The sequence below is a fragment of the Phyllostomus hastatus genome, unplaced genomic scaffold (assembly GCF_019186645.2).
Source record: "Phyllostomus hastatus isolate PE091 unplaced genomic scaffold, TTU_PhHast_1.1 phas_contig_1162, whole genome shotgun sequence".
Lineage (NCBI taxonomy): Eukaryota > Metazoa > Chordata > Mammalia > Chiroptera > Phyllostomidae > Phyllostomus > Phyllostomus hastatus.
In genome coordinates, this window is record NW_025333537.1 from 13,132,745 (window position 1) to 13,155,192 (window position 22,448).

General features: G+C 56.4%; 1 protein-coding gene across 1 annotated transcript; it reads left to right on the plus strand.

Moving 5' to 3' along the window:
• Nucleotides 1–5,593: 5,593 nt before the first annotated feature.
• RAN (RAN, member RAS oncogene family) lies at nt 5,594–9,033 on the plus strand. Its single transcript, XM_045846118.1, has 7 exons — nt 5,594–5,725; nt 6,247–6,292; nt 6,681–6,765; nt 6,842–6,967; nt 8,017–8,204; nt 8,370–8,540; nt 8,632–9,033. Exons 2-7 carry the CDS (start codon nt 6,257–6,259, stop codon nt 8,674–8,676), a joined length of 651 nt encoding a protein of 216 aa, XP_045702074.1. The 5' UTR covers nt 5,594–5,725; nt 6,247–6,256; the 3' UTR covers nt 8,677–9,033.
• The last annotated feature ends 13,415 nt before the right edge of the window (nt 9,034–22,448 follow it).

Consider the following 22,448-nt stretch of genomic DNA (forward strand, 5'->3'; position numbering starts at 1 on the left):
CTAAAGATGGATACATAGATACTAGGAAGCGTCCGAGGTCTTTCTCAACCTCTAGCAAGTCCTGCTATGTCCCATTACATACTTTTGTGTCCTCGTGACATCTTCTATCCTCTTTTCTCAGGCCAGACTCTCCTGTAGTGACACGGGACACAGAGGGCAAGCCTCTTTCACAGAGAGCACCTGTCCTACCCCGGACTGCCACCAGTCTGCTTTCAAAGTCCCTCTTGCTGAAAAGGAGCCACCGTGGTCTGTACCACCAGGGCCCCGTGCGCGCACCCTCAGGCCCTTGTCTACACAGACACCCAGCCCGAACGCGAGCCCCTCCGGCCCCCTCGAGCTCGTCTCCCCCCGGCCACACGTCCACTTGCCGTCCTGGCGACGCCAGGCCAAGTCTGCCTCAGGGCCTTTGCACTGGCCAGTCCGTCTCCCTCCGACTGTCTGTGTGGCTCCTCCCCTCCCCTTCAGCAGGTCTTGGCTCAGGTGTCATTGTGTCAGGGAAGGCCTGCTGGTCGCCATCCACCACTGTCACCCCTTCCTCTGACCCCCCGCATCCTCTTTACCTGCTGCCTCGTTCCCCTTAGCAACCAGCACCGTCTCATACGTTTCACTTACTGAGAAGTTTGTTTCCTGTTCCTTCCTTCTAGAACGAAAGCTCCGTGAGGCCAGGTCTGTTCCGTCACTGCCCCGGTCCTTAGAGAGCACCTGGTACAGAGAAGGTGCTCGATAAGTACTACCCGAGTGGGCAAAGGAGCCTGTATTTTTTCATCACTGTGTCTTACACTCAATGAACTAGAGCTTATGAGCTCAAACGTTTCAGAGCTCAGGCAGACGAGCGAGTAGAGCAGGCTGAGGGTCAGGTGACAAGGGCCAAAGGACGCTGAGAGTCCGGTCCGAGATTTAATGGGGAATGGCAAAGCCAGGGGCTAATGGCAGAGTCTGCCTCATTTGGGCGGGGGGCGGGGGGGGGGCCGTTCAGTGGGAGGGGGAGGGTCAGTGGCTATTTACCTCCACGTGGTTGTGGACAGGCAAGAAATCGGGCCCAATGCCTTCCAATCCTGGTTTTTAAAAGAAACCAGACATTTAGATTTTCATGTAATACAACCTAAATTTTTTGTATTAGCTATCTGTTGCCGCACAGACAATTACCTGAGACGTTAATAGCTTGAAATGGCAATGAGCAGTATTATCGCAAAGAGTTCCCATGAGCCAGGAGGTCAGGAATGACTTGCCTGGGAAGTTCTGCCTCGGGTCTCGTGAATCTGCAGATACAACACAGGCCGGGGCTGCAGCCATCGGAGGCCTGACCGGAGCTGGAGGAGTGGCTCCCAGCAAGGCCCACCGATGGCCGGCAAGTTCAGACGGCTCTGTGTGTGTGTGTGGGCGGGGGGGGGGCGTGGTTCCACGTCACAAGAACCCGTCCGTGGGACTGAGCTTGTCCCCACAGCAGGGTCACTGGCCTGGTCCACAGTGAGCAACCCCAGACAGCAAGGCGGAAGCCACAGAGCTTCAGTGACTTCGTCTCAGCCATCCCGCTGTCCATTCGGACACAGTCCCTTTGTTGGAGGTGAGCTGCTGACTCGGCCCACACTTGAGGAAGGGAGGATGAGCCACAACCTTTCAAAGAGGGAAGTATCACAGAGGGCGTGGACTTATTTCAAGACCGTGGTGTTTTAAAGTACTGGCACCTAGTTCAGATAGCGAGTGCCGTGACCCACTCCAGGACAGGGTACACCACACGCCCGACAGCAGGACCGCATTCCTGGCACTGTTCAGATCTTTACATGAAAAAGGCTAGGTGGTGTGAATTTATGACTTCTCTCCACTTATCCTTTTAAAGAAAATGATCTTCATGCTGAAGCCAAAAAGTGGCATGTACTCGCTGCCTGAATGCACTCCCTATGTAGAAAACTGCGTGTCAGATAAGGGACGTATCTCCTGTGATAAGTTACCACCATCACCGGCTGGACTGATGAATGAATCAGGCAATGAAATCCTCGAGAATAGTTTCCTTATAGGTTTGCAAACTCAACACGGTTAGGGCAGTGACACAAACAGAGAAGCTTAGCCCTGTGTTTGGTAAATGAGCAATTTGCTCAATATTAGTCTCCAACATGAGATCACATTATTAAAATTCTAATACGCGTGTATATTTAAACCACTATTTATTATTATTATTAGAATACAATGCTGCTTTCTGATGATCACTCTCTCTGTATTCAGATGGGGTTAAAAGTAATTCACTGGACAATTCAACAAATATCAGCTGAGCAGCTCTTACACGCCAGGCACTGTGCCGGACACCTTGAATACCAGGCCAGACAAGGTACTTTGTTTATTCTAATGAGGGAAAGAAAGATAAAAAAGCAAGCCGGTGAATAATTAAGAAGACATTTTCAGTGAGCAGCGAGAGCCTTGGAGAAAATGAAACACGGGCTGACATGGCAATGGCTGGCCTGTCCGAAAGGGTGGTCAGGGTGTGTCCACCTGAGAAGGCGACTTCTGAGCTGAGACCAGCAGGGTGAGATGGAGCCAGTCAAGCAAGGATGTGGAACAAAATGCCGTTTAGGCAGGGGGACCAGTAAGTGCAAAGGCCCTGTGGCAGGAACAAACGTGGCCAAGGTAAGATTCATAAAGGCTTGTGTGGCTACAACAGAGCGACAGGCCTGAGCAGGGGAGGAGAGTGGGCACAAGCAAGCTCATGGAGGACTCAAGTGGCCGCGGAGCTCAGGCGTCTAAATGACACGTGACAGAAAACCATTGCAGAGCTGAAGAGGGGAGGATGGTTTTACGAAGATACCTCTGTGCCTCCTGATAAGAGGCTGAGAGACACAGGACACCCCTTCGCGCTGCCCTGCCCCCCCCCCCCCCCCCCAGCTGCACAGCCTGATTCTCATCCTGAGCAAGTAGCAGACAAGTCCGAACAGACGGGCGTTCTCCAACAGAGCTGGCCCATGAAATGTGCAGAGAAAATGGCAAGGTCGTGAACCGCAAAGGCAAAGGTGCTGTTCAGGGTTGAAAGAGACTGCAAAGCCGGGAGAGTCCGAGGAACCAAGTGACAACTGGGTGGATCCTGCACCCAGTAAGGGAGAGGCGGGAGACCACGGGCGGTGAAGTCTGCAGACTCGCTCCCGAGGTGCAACCGCGTGGACGTCCTGATTCCGACCTGCAAGGTGGTTACGTAAGGGAATGTCCGCAGTGTTCGGAACGACGCACTGAGGGGCACCCTGTTTGCTGTTACTCTCAAACATCTCGGAGGGGAAAATTATGTATATGATGTATTTAGAAACCATATACATATCATATAAATGTATATGATATGTGTATGTGTATAGAGAGAGAGGGGAGACAAGGAAAGAATGGTAAAGACGATGATAAAGGAAGCAATGTCAATATTTGGGGACATTAGCAGTAGTGAATGCTGAAATCCCCTGTGCTATTTTTGCAATTTTTTTTGTGCTTCTGCACACATTTCTTTGTGTGTTTGGTGGCAGTACTTGGGACTACAGGTTAAACATGGGTTTTTGGTCTGTGTTGGACAGCAAACATGAGCAAGCGCCTCTGTGAACTAAACCTTTGGCAGTCGGAGGACCTCGGGCAGTTGTATTGGGAAAAGCATTGTCTGCAGCTCGCGTGTATTTTCCTGTTTTTCACTGTGGTCCTTAGGATGATGCTCTTTAGAAGCTGTCGGACTGGGCCAGTTACAGACACCCGCAGCTGAGGGACAAACCACCCAGAAGGCTCGGTGTGAGAACAGCTGTTATTCTTGGTTGGAGATATTTCCCCACGGCGTTTCGGTGGAGATGCTTTTTAAATATTGAAGGCGTAAACACTGGCGTTGTCACTACCCAGAATGACACAATGGCGAATGTATCGTCACATTGGCTTCCGTGGCCTTAGAAACACCAGAACGCGGCAGCTGCGGTCTGCTCTGCCCACTCCACCTGGCTCCATCGCCCTCCTTCGCGCCGCCGGCTGAAGCACCAGCCGTCAGAATTCAGCCTCCGTCCTTGCAGGCAACTTGTATAAATTTACGCACAGACCCAAGAAATAACATGGTTTCGTGTGTCTGTAAAAAAATATATATATATAGTTACGTGTAATCCCTCTACATAAAATCATATTCTGGATTATTAGATCATATAAAGCTACTTTCATGCCTTTCTTGAGTTTGCTTCTTTCCTGTACAGCCCCCTTTTGGGACCTACTACTCGTGACACAGAACTTTATTCCTTCCATACACTGGACAGTCATCCACAATATAGATACAACATGTTTTACTTATACATTTCTCTATTGGACATTTATGTCGATTCCATTTTATTATGGCACAACGAGCATTCAGTAAGGTCTATTTCTTGTTATTACAATGACACAGTGAGCATTACAATTCCGGTCTCCCTGTGTGCACATGGAAGTTTAACTCCAACGCGCCTCCCTAGAAATGAACACACAGGGCCGTGGGCTCTGGGCATCTGTGTTGTATTGGTTTCTGCTCTCCCAGCGGCCAAGCCAATTTACACTCCCACCAGCAGCATGCCGATCTGCTTGGTGTTTCCCAGGGTCCGCTGGGGCACCCGCACTGAGCTCCCAGCAGGCAGAAGCTCACAGGGGTTGTGCCCAATCTGCGTCACTTGGATTCCCAACAGACTTGCCTGCAAATGCGCTTGGGACTAATGGCCAAACCCTCGGTTATTTGGATTCTCCTGACCCGGGCAGTCCCCATGGACCTTTTCTGAGGACCGTGGCTACTCTGATGAGGCTCCTGGCCGCCTGCTGTTGCTGCCACTCGTGGATGCTTGCTTGGGGGGGGGGGGGGGCCAAGGCATCAGGTGAAGATCTGTGGCTGCCCTTACAAAGGCCCAAAACCGGCCTTAGCCTTAGGATGGGAGAGTGGAGGACTCCATTCGGCCCACTCTCCCGAAAGCGACCTGGCACTTGTTGAGCTTGAGGCTCATCTCATTTTCTACCCATGAGGGCCCGTAAGGTGGGCATCCCAGGAGCCGGTGACTTCTGAGTGGCCGGCTCCTGTCTGGACCTGATAGCCTTATCTCAAGGGTCTGGAACCTAAACACTCATGGGCTGCGGCATCCAGGTTGGCAACTAGGATGGGCGGTCAAGGTTGAAAACACCCAAAGTGGTCCCTCTGTCTGCAGGAAACGGCCACAAAGCCTTCTGGCCAGTTAGATCATCCCCCGACAAGGTCGGAGATCCAAGGATGGAGACCTGGGGCGGGGACCGGGGACTGCTCCCGACCACGCTGCAGACAGAGACTGCCAAGCCCGAGTCGATGCCGGAGGCCCACGGGCTTTGTGAGGGCCGCTCCGCAGAATTTCCCGCCCAAGGGTCCCCCGCCCCGCCCCTCCCCCCGTGACCCCTCCCAGCTCTATGACAGAGGCGGCCTCCGGGCGGGTCCCCTCCCGTTGGCGCATGCGCGCGCGGGAAGTCGCCCCCGGGGAGGGCGCACGTGGCTCGCAGGCCGCCTGCGTGCGCGCTCCCGCCCCGACTTCCTCGCCCGCCTCGCCGCCCGCCCCTTCCCGCACGCCCGCAGACGGGTGCGGCCGGCGGAGTCCGTGCGCGCGCGCGCCGGGCCACGTGGGAGCGGCGCGGCGCCGTTGCCCCGCCCCTTCGGCGCGCGCCGGCGTCGGCTGCGTCTCCGGGCATTTGAATTGCGCTTCCGCCATCTTTCCAGCTCTCAGTCAGACGGCCCGAGAGACGCTTCTGGAAGGTATCGGCGGCGGTTGGGCCGGGCCGGCGACCGGGAGCGAGGGCCGAGGGCGCGGGCCGGGGCCGCGGGCGGTGGCCGAGGGCCGGGCGGGGCCGTCGCGGCGGCGGGCCGAGCGGCGGCCGTGAGCGGGCGGTTACTTCAGGCCCAGGCGGCGGCGGGCGGGCGGGCGCGGGCTCTTCTCCTCCCCGGTGGCGGAGGCCGCGGGTCAGGGTCCCAGCGCGGGGGCCCTGGAGGGGCGGCGGGGACGGGCCGAGGGGGACGGGAGCGCAGGGCCGGGAGGCCCGGCCGGGCCGCGTGACCAGGCGCTTTCCGCGGGCCGGCCTCCGAGCGGCCGTGGCGCGGGCGCGCGGCCAGGCCCGGCGCTGAATGAGCGGGCGGGGACTCGCCGCCATTGCGCGCCCGCGTGCCGCCGCCCTGCCCGCGTGTGCGAGTGGGGGGCCCGGGGCGCCGGCCTTTGTGGGCGGCACGTGGGCCCGCCCGCCACGTGCGCGGGGCCTGATCCCTTCCTCTCTGCTCCGCAGTCGCATCGCCATGGCCGCCCAAGGAGAACCCCAAGTGCAGTTCAAAGTACGTCGTCCTCGGAGCAGCGCCGGCGGCGGGGAGCGCCCGGGCCCGGAGGGAGGGCGGCCCCGGGGGCGCGGGGGCTCGTCCACGGCGCCTCGATCAGCCGGGTGCCCCTCGCGGCCGCGGACGGGTGCTGGCGGCTTTGTCGGCGGCCGGCGCGCCTTCGCCGCGGACGCTCCGCGGGCCCCCGGGCGCGGCGGCGGGGGAGCCGGCGCGCAGTTCTGGGCGCTACACGGAGCGGGGCCGCGTCCCCCGGGCCCTTTGTTCAGAGCGGCTGCGGGGCAGCTGGAGCGCCCCTCGGGGAAGCGGGGTCCGGAGGGGCCGCGCTCCGCGGTCCGGGGCCCGGCAGCGGCCCGCGCTGGGGGCTCATGTCCGTGCTGTTTCCCGACAGCTTGTGTTGGTTGGCGACGGGGGGACTGGGAAAACCACGTTCGTGAAACGCCACCTGACGGGTGAATTCGAGAAGAAGTATGTAGGTACGTGGGGCCGGGCGGGCGCGGGCGCGCGGGGCGGCGCGCGGGCCGGGGACTGACGCGAGTGCCGCCCTTGCAGCCACCCTGGGCGTGGAGGTCCACCCGCTGGTGTTCCACACCAACCGAGGGCCCATCAAGTTCAACGTGTGGGACACGGCGGGCCAGGAGAAGTTCGGCGGGCTGCGGGACGGCTACTACATCCAAGGTGGGCCTCCGGGGCGGTCCGCGCGGGGCGGCGGCGGGGGTGGGGTGGCGGTGCAGCCTCCCGGGGGTCGGTGACAGGGTGCTGGGCCCCGACGGGCACCGGAGAAACAGCTGGTTTGTAGCGAAGCTCGAAGCTCGTAACTTACTGGTAGTGACTGGCGGGCGGGCCGGGAGCAGCCTCAGCACGTGGGAACTGAGTTTGGGTGGTTACAGTGATCGTGGCCCACGCCATTAGCAAGTCGATGAACGCGGACGGGAGGCTGGAGGGGGGGCTGGGTCTGTCACAAGTGCTGTGGGGCCAGCTGACTTGTTTTTGATTGTACTGAGTTGTGTAAAATACTTCTTTTCAAAATGTTCGGTTTAAAAATTGCAAAGGAAATAGACGTTCATTGTACCAAACAAAAGCAGCTAGAGAAAATACCCTTCCCGCTGTCTCTGTTTACGGATTGTTGGGAGTCTTCCCATGCCTTCCGTTTTCCTTGCACACGTGCAGACTCTCCAGCTGGAACCTGCGGGACCGCCCACTGGGGCTTGTGCTCTCACCAGCTTCCTGGTGGCTGTCTCTCCAGGCCACCGTGCAGACTCCCCTGCCTTTCTAAACAAGCAGGAAATACCCCGCTGTGTTCAGCCACTTAAGAATCTTTTAAAGAATACACTTCCAGTTCACAGAGTAACGGAGCTGAGTCCTCTGGGTGCTCACTTGTCACTGACCTACTCGGGGTGCTTCTTTGGGGTGAGACAGACCCATGATGAAACATCACAGGGAGAGGTCTGATAGGGTTTGACATGCAAGTCTGCTGCTTTCCAAGCTGCTGTTGCACGATTGTCATGTACTGTAAAGTAAGCAGGGATTTTAAATGATGTTGCATGTTGTTATAATTTAAGAATTGGAAGAGACCTTGAAGTTGAGTAAGAGACTTCTAGATGACCTGGAGTTTGACCTGAGATTATGCATTCAATGGATAGTTTTGGTTTTTTTCTTTTTAAGTATTTGTCATCCAGGTAGTCAAGTGCTGGGAATGTACTAATTACTGTGAATCCGCCTTTCAGCCCAGTGTGCCATTATAATGTTTGACGTCACTTCGAGAGTCACTTACAAGAACGTGCCTAACTGGCACAGAGATCTGGTACGAGTGTGTGAGAACATCCCCATCGTGCTGTGTGGCAACAAAGTGGATATTAAAGACAGGAAAGTCAAGGCAAAGTCTATTGTCTTCCACCGAAAGAAGAACCTTCAGGTTTGTTTCTTCACACCCACTGAGTTTTGACCTTCAGATAAAATTACAGTGCGGGGCCACTAACGTGATTCAGAGATCTGTGTTGATTGAAAGGGTTTTGTCTTTTCACTCAAAACGTGCCCTAAAATAATGATTTAAGCAGCACTTTACTTCTCTTTTTACTAGTACTATGACATTTCTGCCAAAAGCAACTACAACTTCGAAAAGCCCTTCCTCTGGCTTGCTAGAAAACTGATCGGAGACCCTAACTTAGAGTTTGTCGCCATGCCCGCTCTCGCCCCACCGGAGGTTGTCATGGACCCGGCGTTGGCAGCACAGTACGAGCACGACCTCGAGGTGCGTATCTGCGTTTTGGGGGATGCCGTTAGAGTGCGCGTGCCTGCCGGCCTTGGTCTGGGGTGTCACCGTGTCCCGTCTCTCCCTCCAGGTTGCCCAGACCACGGCTCTCCCGGATGAGGACGATGACCTGTGAGCGAGGGAAGCTGGAGCCCAGCGTCAGAAGTCTAGTTTTATAGGCAACTGTCCTGTGATGTCAGTGGTGCAGCGTGTTTGCCACTTTATTATATAGCTAAGCAGAACCTGTGCTTGATCTTTGGGATGCTGAGAGAGATGAATGGGCTTCGGAGTGAATGTGGCAGTTTAAAAATACCTTCATTTGTTGGACCTGCATACTTAGCTGTTTTGAAACGCAGTTGTTTCTTTATTGAGTTTCAACTCTAAGACTGCTGCAGCCGCATCACAATATTCAGTGGTGAAACTTTGTTTGTTAACTGTCATTCCCATTCCTTTTCGTTTAGAACCAGAATAAAGTTGTATTTCAAATATCTAAGCAAGCGAACTCCTCCCTTGTTTAATAGGCATTCTGAGACCACCGGCAAGGACAACCGCGCTGTTGCTGTTAGAGCGCCTTTACTGTCGGCACTTCGTTTGGAGTCTGTTCCATTCCGTTCTCTCTGTCCTGAGTTTGTGTATGTTTGAATCATTTCACACAGATGAAATGACAGGTCAATAGTATTTTATGTGGTAAGTTAAGAGGCATAAATATTGTCAGTGCGGTTACGCTGAAGTAACACATCCCCACCTGCTTCCTGGCTGGGTCGTGTCCCGCACGAGGAGCTTGTTCGGGACTGGGATCCGCCAGAGCAAAAGCGGTGCGCGTTTTAGACATTCCAGGTAGACATTCTAGGAACTAGTTGCTTTTATTTTATGGCTGAAGTGACCATCTGCCAGTGCAGAGCTTTCAGAGCCAGATGAAGCCATACATGTGATAGCAGGAGCTTCAGAACGTCTGATCGGTTAACAATGAATACAGATGATACATTTACTTGCCTTTTGTTTCGATGTTAGTTAGATGTTAATGTAAAGATATTATAAGATGTTCTATATTTACGCACTGCTATTAGTACTTCCCAGCTTTAGAGATGCCAAAAAGCAAGGACTCGATGGAGAGCACTGCAGCATTAATGGTGTTTTCCTAAGGGATGTTTGTGAGTGGTGTGAGGGCACGGACGAGTGACCGGGAGACCCGCCGCACCAGAAACGTGGGGTCACTCGAGACTCTACCGTGCCACCTCCACAGTCGGTCTGGCCTGAGTCTGATCTCGGCAACACTGGACTGTAGAATCCAGGTGTCCAGGGTGTGAGCTACTTTGCTCATGTAAGTGTCACTACACTTAGGTTTACCAAAGTGACTCAACTGTCCGATTTTCCTTAACTGATTGCTTTCTTACCAGAAATGAAGGTAGGAAAGGATCACTCAAATACATGGAAAAGAAAGATGCAAAGGGTAGAACTGACTAAATTTCATTTAATATTGAATTCAAACATCAATAGATTATCTTAAGGTTTGAATCGCTGTATATGTTGTGCTTTATCCAATTCAGAACCAGATGTTGACAGTCTGAGATGTGACGTTTCTTCCCCAAAGGGGGTGAAACCTCTGATAACGATGTAAGGGTGTGTGTGTAGAATGCAAGTGTAACATACCTTGACTCTCAAATGTAACCCTTAAGTTTTGGAAGCTGCTTGTTTAATGGGGTGGGAAATGATTTAAAAGTCATTGGAAAAAATACTGCTGCAAAATATATTGCTTATACTTTGCTTGGATTTTCTGAATCTCTAGTATTTGCGAAATAATAGCAGAGATCATTTTGAGGGGAATACGTTTCTATCCAGTTTATACAAGTGGGGCACATTTGTCCTCGACTTTGAGGTCTTGTATCGAACGGGAGAAACCCTGAAAACCTCCGTTATGGTGAACTGGTAACGTGTTAGAGCAGGCTGTCACACCCATGTTCCCCAGCCGCGGGTGGCCTCATGGAGGGCCGAATGTAGCAGTTTAGGACTGCATACGTGCAAGACTAGAGCAAGTCAGCAGGGCCCAGTGGGGAGCCGGGGAGGCTGGCCGCCTCGGTGTGTGGGGTGGGAGGGATAGGAGTCCTTTTCCACTAGTTTGCCAAGATGCTTCCTGGTAAAGCGAAACTTAAACATGGGGGGTGCTGTTACGACTCGGGGTAAAGTGTTCTGAAAAGCAGTTTCCTCACGTGTGTGGTCAACATAAAAGCTCCTACGGAGTGGGTTTTTGGGTCTGGCCATCTCAAAATATCTTCAGAGATTTTCAAAAATAAAAACGACCAATTTACTGGTTGATCATGTACCTGAAGTTACTCAAGTAGTGAAGGTTTTTGTTTTCTTTGATAAAACAACCATCTTAAATCCCATATTGAGCAGGGCGTGGAATTGGTTCGACTCACTGGAGCGTGCGGTACAGTCCACCTTGTTGATACTTTTGGCTGAGGTGGGGCTGCAGGTAGCCTGCCGGTCAGAAGACCTGGAACCAGCAGGCCCACGGGGCGGGCACTGCGCTGGCAACGTCTGTAATGTCAGTCTGCCCCTTTTAACCTTGGGCCTGGAGGCTGTTTTGGGGAAGAAAGAGGTTTCCTGACCACTGGCGTCCTTGCTGTCAGTTAAGGGCTCGGTCCTGTTCAGAAGCGGGTCTGACTGTGGCGGCCTCCTGCCCATCCCGACCAGGGCCCGCGGGAGCCTGCGCTGGCGGTCCCCACAGCCTTCCTGGGCTGGGCTTGGTGTCCCAGGTTAAAGCGAGGCGGCAGGTGGGAGCCGACGGACCACCGGGCTCCGGGAGGCCCTTGGAGCTTGGGAAGGCGCGGCCTCGCAGCACTCCCATCAGCCCTGCTAGGTGAGCACCTTCGCGAGTCCAGCGCTCAGACTGGCCTGGGAGCTGGCCCCTGGCCCCTCACAGCCCTGGGCAGAGAGGGGCGGGCTTGCCCAGGCTGTCCTCCCCCCCTCCCCCGCAAGCCCCACGCACTAGGTCTAATTGCCACGCTCACTCGTGCCCCAGTGTGGGTGGCCTTTTCTGTGGGACCGCAGAGGAGGACAGGGACTGGGGGGTTAGGCTCCGGTGGGGGAGCCGGCTGGATTTCGTTCCTACAGTCCAGCTGGTTAGTCCAGCTAGAGTCCAACCGAGGGGGGCAGGGTGGACAGCTGGGACCCTGGGCGGGTGAGCCACTGAGTTCAGGCGACGCTGTTCCTGCCCACGGAGTCCCTGTCGCCTTAGCCAGGGACAGTGGGAGCGGAACCTGGAGTTCAGTTGGCTTTCCGCTCCCTGCCTTTGAGAAGCGGAGCATAAGCCGTTCCAGGTGAGTGGGCCGCATCTGGTGTGGTCAGTCCCGCCCACGCGTCCCCAGCCGTGTGCCGAGGAGGCGGCGATGGCCCCGAGCCTGGCCAGGAAGCTTGCGTCTCGGCAGATGGGCAGTCGAGGGACTGCAGAAGTGAGTGCTGACCGTGGTCCCTGCCAAGGTGGCAACGCAGGTGATGCCCTACAGCGTGACAGGCATTGTACCTGTTGGAGAGGCCTGGGCCGGGACTGAAGGTGTGCAAGGAGGGTGTGAGGCAAAGGGGCAACAAGCCCCTGTGGGGGGAGACCCCGGGGCTAGGAGGTCTGGAGGGGGGTAGGAGGGGGGTCTGCGCAGGTTTCTCAGAGCCCTTGTACAGCCAGCAGGAGAACTGGAGGGTCAGCGGGGGTGCCCAGCGAGCATGGCGGTCTAGCCGTGTCCCCTCAAGTCCCTTCTCCACGCTGCAGGGCCCAGAAAAGGGGAGGACACCAGGTCGAGTCTCGGCAAAACTCCAGTGAACGCCCACTGTGAGGGTCAGGCACCACCTCTTCTCCCAGACCACGAACTCGCCCCCCGTCGCTCAGGTGTGACGGACGTGGGAGCCCTGGCCACGCTGCCCGCGTGCGGTGCGGTGTGGTGTGCTGGTAATGAGATGAGTCACGTGAAATGATCGCCCCGTCCAGCGAGTCACCTCATTCTTCACTCAGTCCCGTTCTGTGTGTAGCAAGAACAGTCAAGGCAACTCTCTCAGCAGATTTCGAATACTCAGTATACAGCCGTCCTCCTTCCCACCGCGCCAGTGATCCGGGTCAAGCGTCACGGCGGCTCTGAGACCCTCCTGATCTGCCCTGACGCCGTGTCGCAGCACCAGCGGCGGCATTCACGTCGGTTCTCGTCACACGTCAAGGGTGATATAATCGGCTGTTGTTAATCACTTACTGGGCCCAGTTCACGGATTAAACTTTGTCAGAAGTATCTATTGTAGGGAAAAACGTGCAGAGAGGAGGTGGTGCTACCGTGGTTCCAGACGTCCGTTGGGGGTCTTGGGATACATCCCTGCATTTAAGGGGGGATTACGGTAGCATTAGTAACGGCAGTCACCATGTCGTGCATCCCAGACCCACTGACCCACGTAACACACTTGGTGCCCTTGACTGCCACCTCGTACCCACTCCCCCCGCCCCCGGCAACCACCATTCTAGTCTCTGCTTCCACGAGTCCCTCTTTCCTGGTTGCACACCCGGTCGTTGCCGGGCACCATTTGTGTTTCTGCGCCTGCCTTACTTCGTACACACAGTATAATGTCCTTAAGATTCATCCACCTTGGGACAGGCTTTCGTTTTGAGGCTGAATAATATTCCATTGTGTGCGCGTACTGTGTTTTCCTCGTCCCCCGAGGTGGGTTCATTGTCTTGGCAGTTGGAAATGTTTGCCTTTCAGACGAGGGTTAAAAAATGAAGGAGCTTCCCGAGTTTCAGGAACGAGCTATATTTCTCCTTAAGGTTCCTGCTGCACAAATTCAACGCCGATTAGTTTAGAGACACTACACTACCGTCTCTCCGGTGAGACGGCCGTGTGGCTGACCCTCCGGGCATGAAAGGTCGGAAACCAAATCGTTAGAGAGAGACTGTTATTCCGGACGCTGTGCCCAGCCTGGCGGAATGTAACGCTGGCTCCCACGGCTGCTTCCTCCCTCTGTGTGTGTGACTAGCAGTATGAGTTTTTGGTCTATGTCTGTTTCTTTTGGAAAATAAAAAGGCACCTCTGGCTGGTGTGGCTCAGTGGACTGAGTGCCGGCCTGTGAACCAAAGGGTCGCCGGTTTGATCCCCAGTCAGGGCACATGCCTTGGTTGCAGGCTGGGTCCCCAGTAGGGGGCGCACAAGAGCCAACCACACTTTGATGTTTTGCTCCCTCCCTCCCTTCCCCTCTCTAGAAATAAATCTTTTTTAAAATTTCATGCAGAGTAACTAGATGGCCTTTGCTCTTGAGAGCTGCGAAGATCTGGGACACTGCATTCCCGCATGGAAGGCTGAGCCCCGGCCATGCTCCCTCTGACAAAGGTGGGTGTGTCTGCACGAGCCCAGGTGTTAGTGTGCACTCTGTGGGCGCTGTCAAATCTAGTGATAACATTGTTGACACCCATCTGATAACACCCATCTGTGCTAACAGCGCCCCCACTTGGGAGTGGGCTGTGTGTGTGCGCCTCGACACCGCGTACACAGTGTTTGTGGAGTGGAGTGTGGTGATCAGCCCGGGGTTCAATTCCTAAGTCTCTCTACAGTCTGCTGGTGGTGGTGGTGATCGTCACTCTGTGCAAGGTGTGTGGGGCTGGAGGTCGAGGGAGGACTGTCTGTCTCAGCAAGAGGCCAGCAGGAGGGAGAGGTGTTTACATAATGTGGGGAGGGGGAGGGGGGTTGGGCCTGACCTCCACGGTGGGGTCAGGGTTTTTATGTCGACCAGTGAGCATCGTGCCCTGGCTGGTGTGGCTCAGTGAATTGAGCGCTGACCTGCGAACCGAAGGGTCACCAGTCCAATTCCCAGTGTAGGACGCATGCCTGGGTTGTGGGCCAGGTCCCCAGTAGGGGGCGTGTGAGAGGCAACCAATTGATGTGTCTCTCGCACGTGGATGTTTCGTTCCCTTTCTCGAAAAATAAATAAATACAATCTTTAAAGAAAAAACAGCGTCCTGGAGATGTCTCAAAGAGGACAGGTGGGGCCGGGGCTCTGGGCAGCAGTGTGGTCCCTGAGATGTTGAGACAGAGACGCAGATATTGCTGCTTAGTGACCTTTTAAGATGAAATCATCAATGTTGGGTAACAGTACACCCTTGCAATACTCCAGTTTAATAGAGCTGTTTGATAAATATCCTTGTTATCTGAGGCTAATGGGTATGAAGAGTAGTCACTTCAAATAATTCTAAGACAAGGATCCAAGTTTCAGCATGAAGAGTAAAAAGTGATTAGGGCTTTATTTTGAAAAATGAAACTAATCTTATGAGGCAGTATGTAGTTAATGCCACTGAGCTTATTGAAATTATATGCTAATTCTCAGAGCAAACTCAAAATGAATCGCATTAATTTGGGAGGAACATCATTTGTGTGGTAGAATTTTAACATGCCCTTCACTTCACACTCGATTTTCAGGGCATAATCACAGTATTTCGTGTGTGTGTGACACTCTCTGAGGGCTTTCTTGGTTTCCAGGGGGACCACCTTAGTTTTCAGTATCCAAATTATTCCCTTTCGATCACTGTTTGTCCTGGTTGATTTCTAGTCCCTTTTAGCTGCTTGGATGCTGGCAGATTCTTATTTGCGGATAATTCGGCACGAGATCTGGGTAGTTCTTCAGCAGGACCCTTTAGCCAGTTTATCAAATCCTACATCTTTTCAGCACTTATGGTCCCTCCTTTAACTGGCCGTTTACTACGGTTCCATTACTCAGAGTCACCGCGTGGTGTTGACTCCTGACCCCGCAATGACAGAGGTCGGCAAGACGGAGGGCGCAGAGTAGTGATTTTTCACGGATGGTCATCTGCGATGGAGGCTGTGCTTGGACGACTTCTACCTCCTCCTGCAGCCTCAGGGCGGGACATCAGATGGTGAGAACCTCCTGCATGTCATTTGATCTCAGGATAGCCCGTTACCCAGCCAAGGCCTTACACCCAGGACACGGTGGCACGTAGTGGGCTGTTTGTCACATGCTGGGTACAGCTGTGACGGGTACTCTGGGAAGACCAATATTTTTAGATCTGTCAACAGTGCTCACAACAGTGATTACAGAGTCTTCAGTGTGGGTTGTATTTATGTATTTATGGATATATTTATTTAATCCTCGCCTGGGGGCATTTCTTCATTGCTTGTTTTAGAGAGAGAGTAAAGGAGAGAGAAACATCGATTGGTTGCCTCTCATATGGGCCTGGACCAGGGATTGAACCCACAACCTAGGTATGTGCCCTGGCTGGGACTTGAACCCACAAACTCTCGGTTACAGGATGATGCTCCAACCAGCTGAGCACACTGGCCAGGGCAATGTGGATTTTTATTTTAAAGAGCTTCGTTTGCCTCTTAGGCTCTAAAGGGCAATTGCATATAGTTAGTGTTTTGTTTCGCAAAGCTCCAGCAAGTAGAAAAAAACTTCACACATGGCCGGAGTGTGCGTGGCACGGGAACCCGCCCGTCTCACAGACGGATCCTGCAGTTTGTACAGCCAGGTGGGACCCACAGAGCCTTTGACACGGTGGGAACTGGGACACACGGGGACGCACCGGTTTTGATTTGAAATTAGACTCAGTGTCTTCTTGGGAGGCATTCCTCATGGACACATAGGGTGCGGCAAAAGTAGGTTTACAGTCCCGAGGATGCAGAACAGTTTATTTGTGTATTATTATTTATTGATTACTGTGTTGTTTTCCACACGAACATCCCCCACCACACATAATTACCATTTGGTCGTTGTTATTGTGGCGAGAACATTTAGACTCGACTCTCACTGCAACTTTCCTCCTAGGACTCCGTGCCCTCGACCAGCGTGTCCTCGCCACCCGCCTCCGGCAGCCACCTTCCCCTCCGCGACCCCGAGTCCACAGTCTGCTTTTCTGTTTGTGAAGATGCTGTTTCACGTCCTCCGGTGCATTTGAAAATTTATCTTATTTTAACTTATTTTAGAATTTGTATCACCTTAGGCGCATGGAATATTTTTCTCCATTTTTTTAAGTTTTAGCTGGTTATTTTTAATATGCAGAAAAAAACTGTAAATTGTATTTATCTTCAATCCAATGACCTTAACATACTCCTTTATTTAATTTATTTTACAAGTCTTGCTGTTCCTGGGTATTCCATCACATTCAGTCAGAAAACACCTACTCTGATGTTCCTAATATTTACTATGATTATTTATTTTCTTGTATTTTTGGATATGCTGGAACCTCGAGTTAATTTGAATACCAATGCAATTATGGATATCACTGTCTTGTTCTGATTTTAAGGCAAAAAGCATTTGTATTTACCGAATTAAATGATCTTTATTCTTGTTCTTTGGCCAGTAATTTTTAACCTATTTAAGAATTTTATTTTTAGAGACGTTATTAGAAGTGGTTACTCGAGATTATCAACTGCCTTTTCAGCACCCAGTCATCATCATTCATTTGTTCTCCCTTGTTCGGCGTGACCTCCTAACGTGGAGAGATTTCCTAATATTGCTCACTCTTGAATTTCCGGAAGACGCCTCGCCTGGCCTCAGTGCCCAGCTGACGCGTTCCCGAATCCTTGGTGCACGTGTGTGAGTCTAACGGAGACGGCTCCGCAGCCTGCCCGCTGTCCGCGCCCTCTTCGGGTCGGGGGCCAGGCTGCGGGAGCGGCCTGCCTGGGTCCGGCCGCACCCTCTCCCCCCGCGACCTCCTGGCCCGGACTCGCAGGTGCGAGGACTTGGGTGTCGCACGTACGTAGCACGCGACACAGCGCACTGGTCGTCGGAAACAGTCGTGCGGTCTCCAGGGCAGGAAATGGGGCCCTTGCAGGTTCCCGTCGCGCGCGCAGGGTCACGCAGGGGACGTGCCTGCTGACGTCAGCCGTGTCCGACACACGTGGTCCCGGCCCGCGACATCCGGGCCGCGGCGCCTCCGCGGAAGGGGCGTTCTCGGCGGCCGCTCTGCGGCGTGTGAGCGCCCAGCGGCTCGCGGACAAACGCTCCTCGGGGGACCCCCGCGTGGGGAGAGGGGCCGTGCGCGTGGCCCGCTCCGGGCACCGCCGCCGTCTCCCCGCCGCTGTGGCGTTTGCTCAAGCGTTCGACGCACCTGGCCTTCCGGGGTCAGGGGTCGCCCTCCGGTTTCTGTCTGCTGGGTGGGAGGCGGGGCGTGGGGAGGGCAGGCCCCGGTCGGTCTGCGGTCTGCAGTGCGGAGGAGGCACGGCCCGACGGTGGGCCGGACCCGGGGCTTCCTCCCCGCCGGTGGTGGCCGGCCGGCCGGCGTTCCCTAGAACACCCCGGGGCGTCCACACCGCTCCAGCCACGCCGCGGTGTGGTTTATTCCTTGAAAACGCCTCCCTTTCCCTTCGGAGCCTTCACGTGCTCCAGCCCACTTGCCCGAGAGGCATCGAGTGGCCCGGTCCTTCTTCGGGCCGACGTCCGCACGGACGGCCGTCCCTGCGCCCTCTCCCCGCGCGTGCACACCGCCCACCGCCGGGCCTCCCTCGGCCTTCCTGGCAGCCGCTCGCTGGCGCTGGGACCGCGGCAGAGGAGCGAGTCAGCCGGCCTGTTCGTCCGACAGGGCCCTCCTGCGCGTCCTGGAAGCGAGGCCGGCGCGAGGCTGCAGACGGTTGAAAACAGCGACTGGTCGGACTGCCTGAGACGACGCGCACCGCGCTTGGGCCGACGCAGTGGCCGTTCGGTGGGATCGGCTTTCCGATTATTCTCACCGCTGTCCCCGGAGCTGGGCTCTGCCCTCGCCACCCAGTGTGTCACTCTCCCCAAGGGACCCTGCTCCCTCCCCAGATCTCTGACCTCGTTTTTTCCTTCCCTCCAACTCAGCCTCCCAGTTTCAGCCTGGCTGCCCCCAGCCAGCCGCCAGGGGAAAGCTGCAGAAACGGTCCACACTGATACGTGAAAACGTGGATAGCCCTCCCTCCTACCACAGGTATTGGCTTTCAGGGAAGATTCGTGGTAATCCCCGAGTACCTTCGATTTAAGACACTTTAATAAAATTGAAATGAAACCGTGCCTTGTGGATGGCTGTCTTCTCGAGGGCACTTTTCCTATTACTGCACACGAGAGAAAACCTAAAAGCGGCTTTAATCAAAAGTATTTACCTATATGTCTGGACTCCAGCTTTCTGCCGCACGGAGGGAGAGAAGCTGGGCCCCCTCCCCACCCCACCCCACCCTGTAAACCAGTGAACAGTGGACAAAGCAGATACAGCGATGGTCTTTAAGGCATCGGAACATCCAGCAAGGAAAAGTGGTGAACTCTGAGAGGGAAAGGGAGGAGACAAGCCCCTCAGATACTCCACTTCTCCCTGAAGAGAGTTTCCGGGCTGCGCCCTGGAGACGGGGACCAGGTGGAGCCCACCAGCAGCCCCCCCAGGGGTGCAGGTCAGAGCCCTGGCAGAGAGCTGGGTGGGGGCCACGTCCCAGGCCTGCAGCGGGCCATGCGCCTGGCTCCCTCTGTGTCCCGGTACGCGCATGCGTCTGGAGACGCCGCCGCCCAAGCCAGAGAAGCACTCGGAGGGATTAGACAGAGCAAATCTCAGCCCGCTCGGGGCTGGAGCGGCTCCCGTTGCCACCAGCCAGAAGGAAAATGTCATAATTTATCGGCATTAAGTAGAGCACTGGAAGGATTGGCCTCCGGAGCGGTGCAGCATTGGACTCAGACCGAAAAGCCGCTCTAATCTTGCCTAAAAGCTTAGAATCAAGACCTGTGGGGATTAAATCGTTTCCAAATAATTTAACACGCCCCGGCACCAGGCTCGAGCATCTTCATGGGTTACGAGGGTGAAACACGCCCTGCCCTGCGCCCGGCGAAAGGCCACCAGGCGTGCGGAAAGCAGTCCTGTAACCAGGACAGAGGTCCGTCCACCAGAGGCGGTCCGGAGAAGGACTCGATGACAGTTACCAGAGAAGGACACCGAAACGCTTACTGTGACTCTCCTCCGGTGTTCAGGGTGGCACGCCCGCCTCAGAGGGTCGCCCGGGCAGGGCCGTGCTGGGCGCTGGGCGAAACCCAGGGCGCGCGCCTGGTGTAAAGGGCCAGGGAACCAGGTCTGGAAAGGAAGCCCTTGGGCCTTGGCTGTGTCGAGCTCCCTCTACTCCCGCTCCGCCAAGTGTTTTCAGCGTGACACGGGTGCTGGGTTACGTCGGACACCTTTTCTGCACCTGTCCGTGGGATCACGTGGATTTTAGTCTGCATGTGGTTCACGGGGGCGTGTCGTGTGAATTGATGTGTGGGTGGTGTGCCCACTTTGCCCCCCGGGAGCAAACCCCACTCGATTGTGGTGGACGATCTTGTTCGTGTGTCACGGGGTCCGGTCTGTTAATATTTGGGGGGGGTGGTTTGCCTCTGTGTCCACCGGGGACGCTGACCTGTTGTTGTCTTCCCCTGTGGGGTGTGTTCTCTGGCCGTGGCCTCGTGGAGAGTTCAGGAGTCTCCCCTCCTCTTCTAGTGTTTGAAACTGTCTGAGAAGGATCGGAGCTGATTCTTCTTTGTGTGTGTGGTGGAACTCCCCAGCGAGGCCGTCCGGGCCCCGGCTTTTCTCGGCCGGGAGGTTCCACCAGTGTCTCGGGCAGTGACCTGAGTCACGGTCAGCGTGCCCGGGTCCCGTTTCCTAGGCCGTGGGGGCCGCAGTGGGACAGGAAAGTCCCCAGGCTCTGCCCTGTCCTCAGAGCCTCGGAATCGTCAGAGGGTGGGCCTGGGCGGACTTGTCACAGTTCCCCCCGCGCCCCGTCGGTCAGGTTCAGAAGACCCCTGAGACGACCCCCTCCCCAACACGATGAGGGAGGGGCTCACCTCATCGATGGTTTCCCTCGGGGTCACTGGGCGGTGAGCAAGCCCTGAGCTGCCCTCCTGTGCCGGACGCCCCCCGCCCTCCAGCTGCAGCCCAGCCGGCCTCACGGTCAAGGCCAGTCCCACGGTGCTCCCCCGGACCTGGGCACGAGTTCAGACCTCGGCAGCGATCTTTGTGAGATTCAGGTTATTTCTGCAGCGACACCACGTACCGCCCCGGGGGACAAAGCCCCCCCCATCCCCGCGCCGTCATCCAGGGCCTGCGGGTGTGGCGGGGCCCCTCCCCAGACCCGCTCCCTCGTGGCCCATTCCTGGGCCCTCCCAGGACCGTCCCGCTCGCGACAGCCTCTCTGCTCGTCCTGCTTTCTCTGCCTCGCGGGCATTCTTCTTCGTTCTCGCTCTTTCTCTCTCCTTTTTTTTCTTAGTGGCTTAAAACAAACAGGGTTTTAACAGTTCTTGAAGACAGAAGTCGAAGGTTGGGATCAGCAGGGCGGGTTCCTTCTGGAAGCTTCGGGGAGAACCGATTTTCTCGGCTTTCCGGCTCCCAGAGACACCCTGGCTTTTGCGGCCCTGGGAGCCCCCCACCCTCTGAGCCCTCCGCCCTCTGCCCCCTGTCACCCCGGCTCCTCCTCCGACTGTCCCCCCAGCACAGCCGTGACCTGGAGGCGGCAGCAGCCTCCCAGGTTCCGGGTCAGGCTGGGGCCGTGGCTCAGCAGGCCGCCACGGAGCACCTGCACTGCCGTCCTCCTGTGCCCGGTGGCCCGTGCCGAGGGGGCGGACCGTCCCTTCCCCCAAGGAGCCCCGGGTCCTCTAGCTGCCTCGGGTGGCGTCCTCTCCTGACCCAGCAGAGCCGGTGATTCTGGTCCAGGATCGAGTCACCCTCCCCCCGCTCCCCTCTGCCGCAGCAGCCTCCTCCGGGACATCGCCAGCCCCGCTCTCTTTCCTGTATGTTTTCATTGCACGTGACGAGCGCCCACCCGCCCTCTCCCAAGTGCCCCAGCTCCTGTCCTGGGGAGGCGGCAGGTGTGCATCCTGCTCGTTCCAGACACCTGCTGACTGCCAGGAGGTGCGCCTCTGCCGGACCTGCCTGTCCCTTCTGGCCCAGAGCACTGGACACATTCCCCGGGAGCCACACGGGGGCGCTCACACTCCACGCTGGCGGCCACACGCGGGTGGCGAGGATCTGGGAAAACTGGTCCTGGGCATTCGCCCCTCCAGTTCACCTTCTCGAAAAGGGGGCACACGGGAGCCCCCCGTTGTGAGCAGCCTCAGTGTGGATCTGTAGGTCAGCAGGGGACCAGGCTGCCCCGGGTGTGGGTCAGGTGCGAGCTGGTGAGATAATGTCGCCTGGGCTGCATGGGGCTTTGGGGGGGGTGCAGCACCCAGCACCACCTGCTCCTCACCAACGAGGTCCTGCATGCTCCAAACTCTGCAGCAGGTCGGGTGGGACCACAGGGACCACCAGTGTGTGCCCTCGGCCACCTGGGCCATGCTGTCACCCCAGCCCCGAGTGCATGGCCGAGAGTGCTGTCCAGGACACCACTGACCAGCTGGCACGGTGCTGTCCTCTGCGGGCCTGATGTCCCCCTCCTGGGGGGCGTCGGCAAGGCCGTCCCGCACGCCGGGCCGGGACCCCAAGATCAGTGGACCTGTGTCTCTGGCAGGCCAGCCCCTCGACGTGCCACCAGCACAGCCAGCCCGGCTGCCGGCACTCTCCCCGGCCGGGGCACACGGCACAGTAGCTGCGGGTCGCCAGGTGAGCCCCCACAGCCAGGCGTCCTCCAGGGCCCCCCGGCGGCTTGCGGACGACAGGGCTCAGTCAGGTGCTGCTGTTTGTGGGCCCTGAGCCTGGAAGGGGCGCCGGGGCTCGGGGGGAGCCAGGGCGATGTTCTCGCAGAGGGGCCCACACGGCAGCCGCCGCTGTCTCCTGGGTGTTCTGCGCTTCCCACGGCGACGTGTGAGCTGCGCAAGGTCGGCGGGCGCGGACTCACCTGGGAGCCCGTCCAGAGGCCCCCACTGACCCGGTGGGTCTGGGCCGGCCGCTCGGCACGTGCGCCAGCCCCGCTGTCTCTGCCGCGGCCACTGGTTCTGCGACCACACTTGACCCTGAGGTCTCGGTCC

Excerpts from the sequence above, each read along its gene's own strand:
- RAN (XM_045846118.1), top strand. The coding sequence starts at position 6,257 with ATGGCCGCCCAAGGAGAACCCCAAGTGCAGTTCAAA. Across the intron at positions 8,205-8,369 it reads ACCGAAAGAAGAACCTTCAG|TACTATGACATTTCTGCCAA; the intron begins GTTTGTTTCTTC and ends TCTTTTTACTAG. Across the intron at positions 8,541-8,631 it reads AGTACGAGCACGACCTCGAG|GTTGCCCAGACCACGGCTCT; the intron begins GTGCGTATCTGC and ends CTCTCCCTCCAG.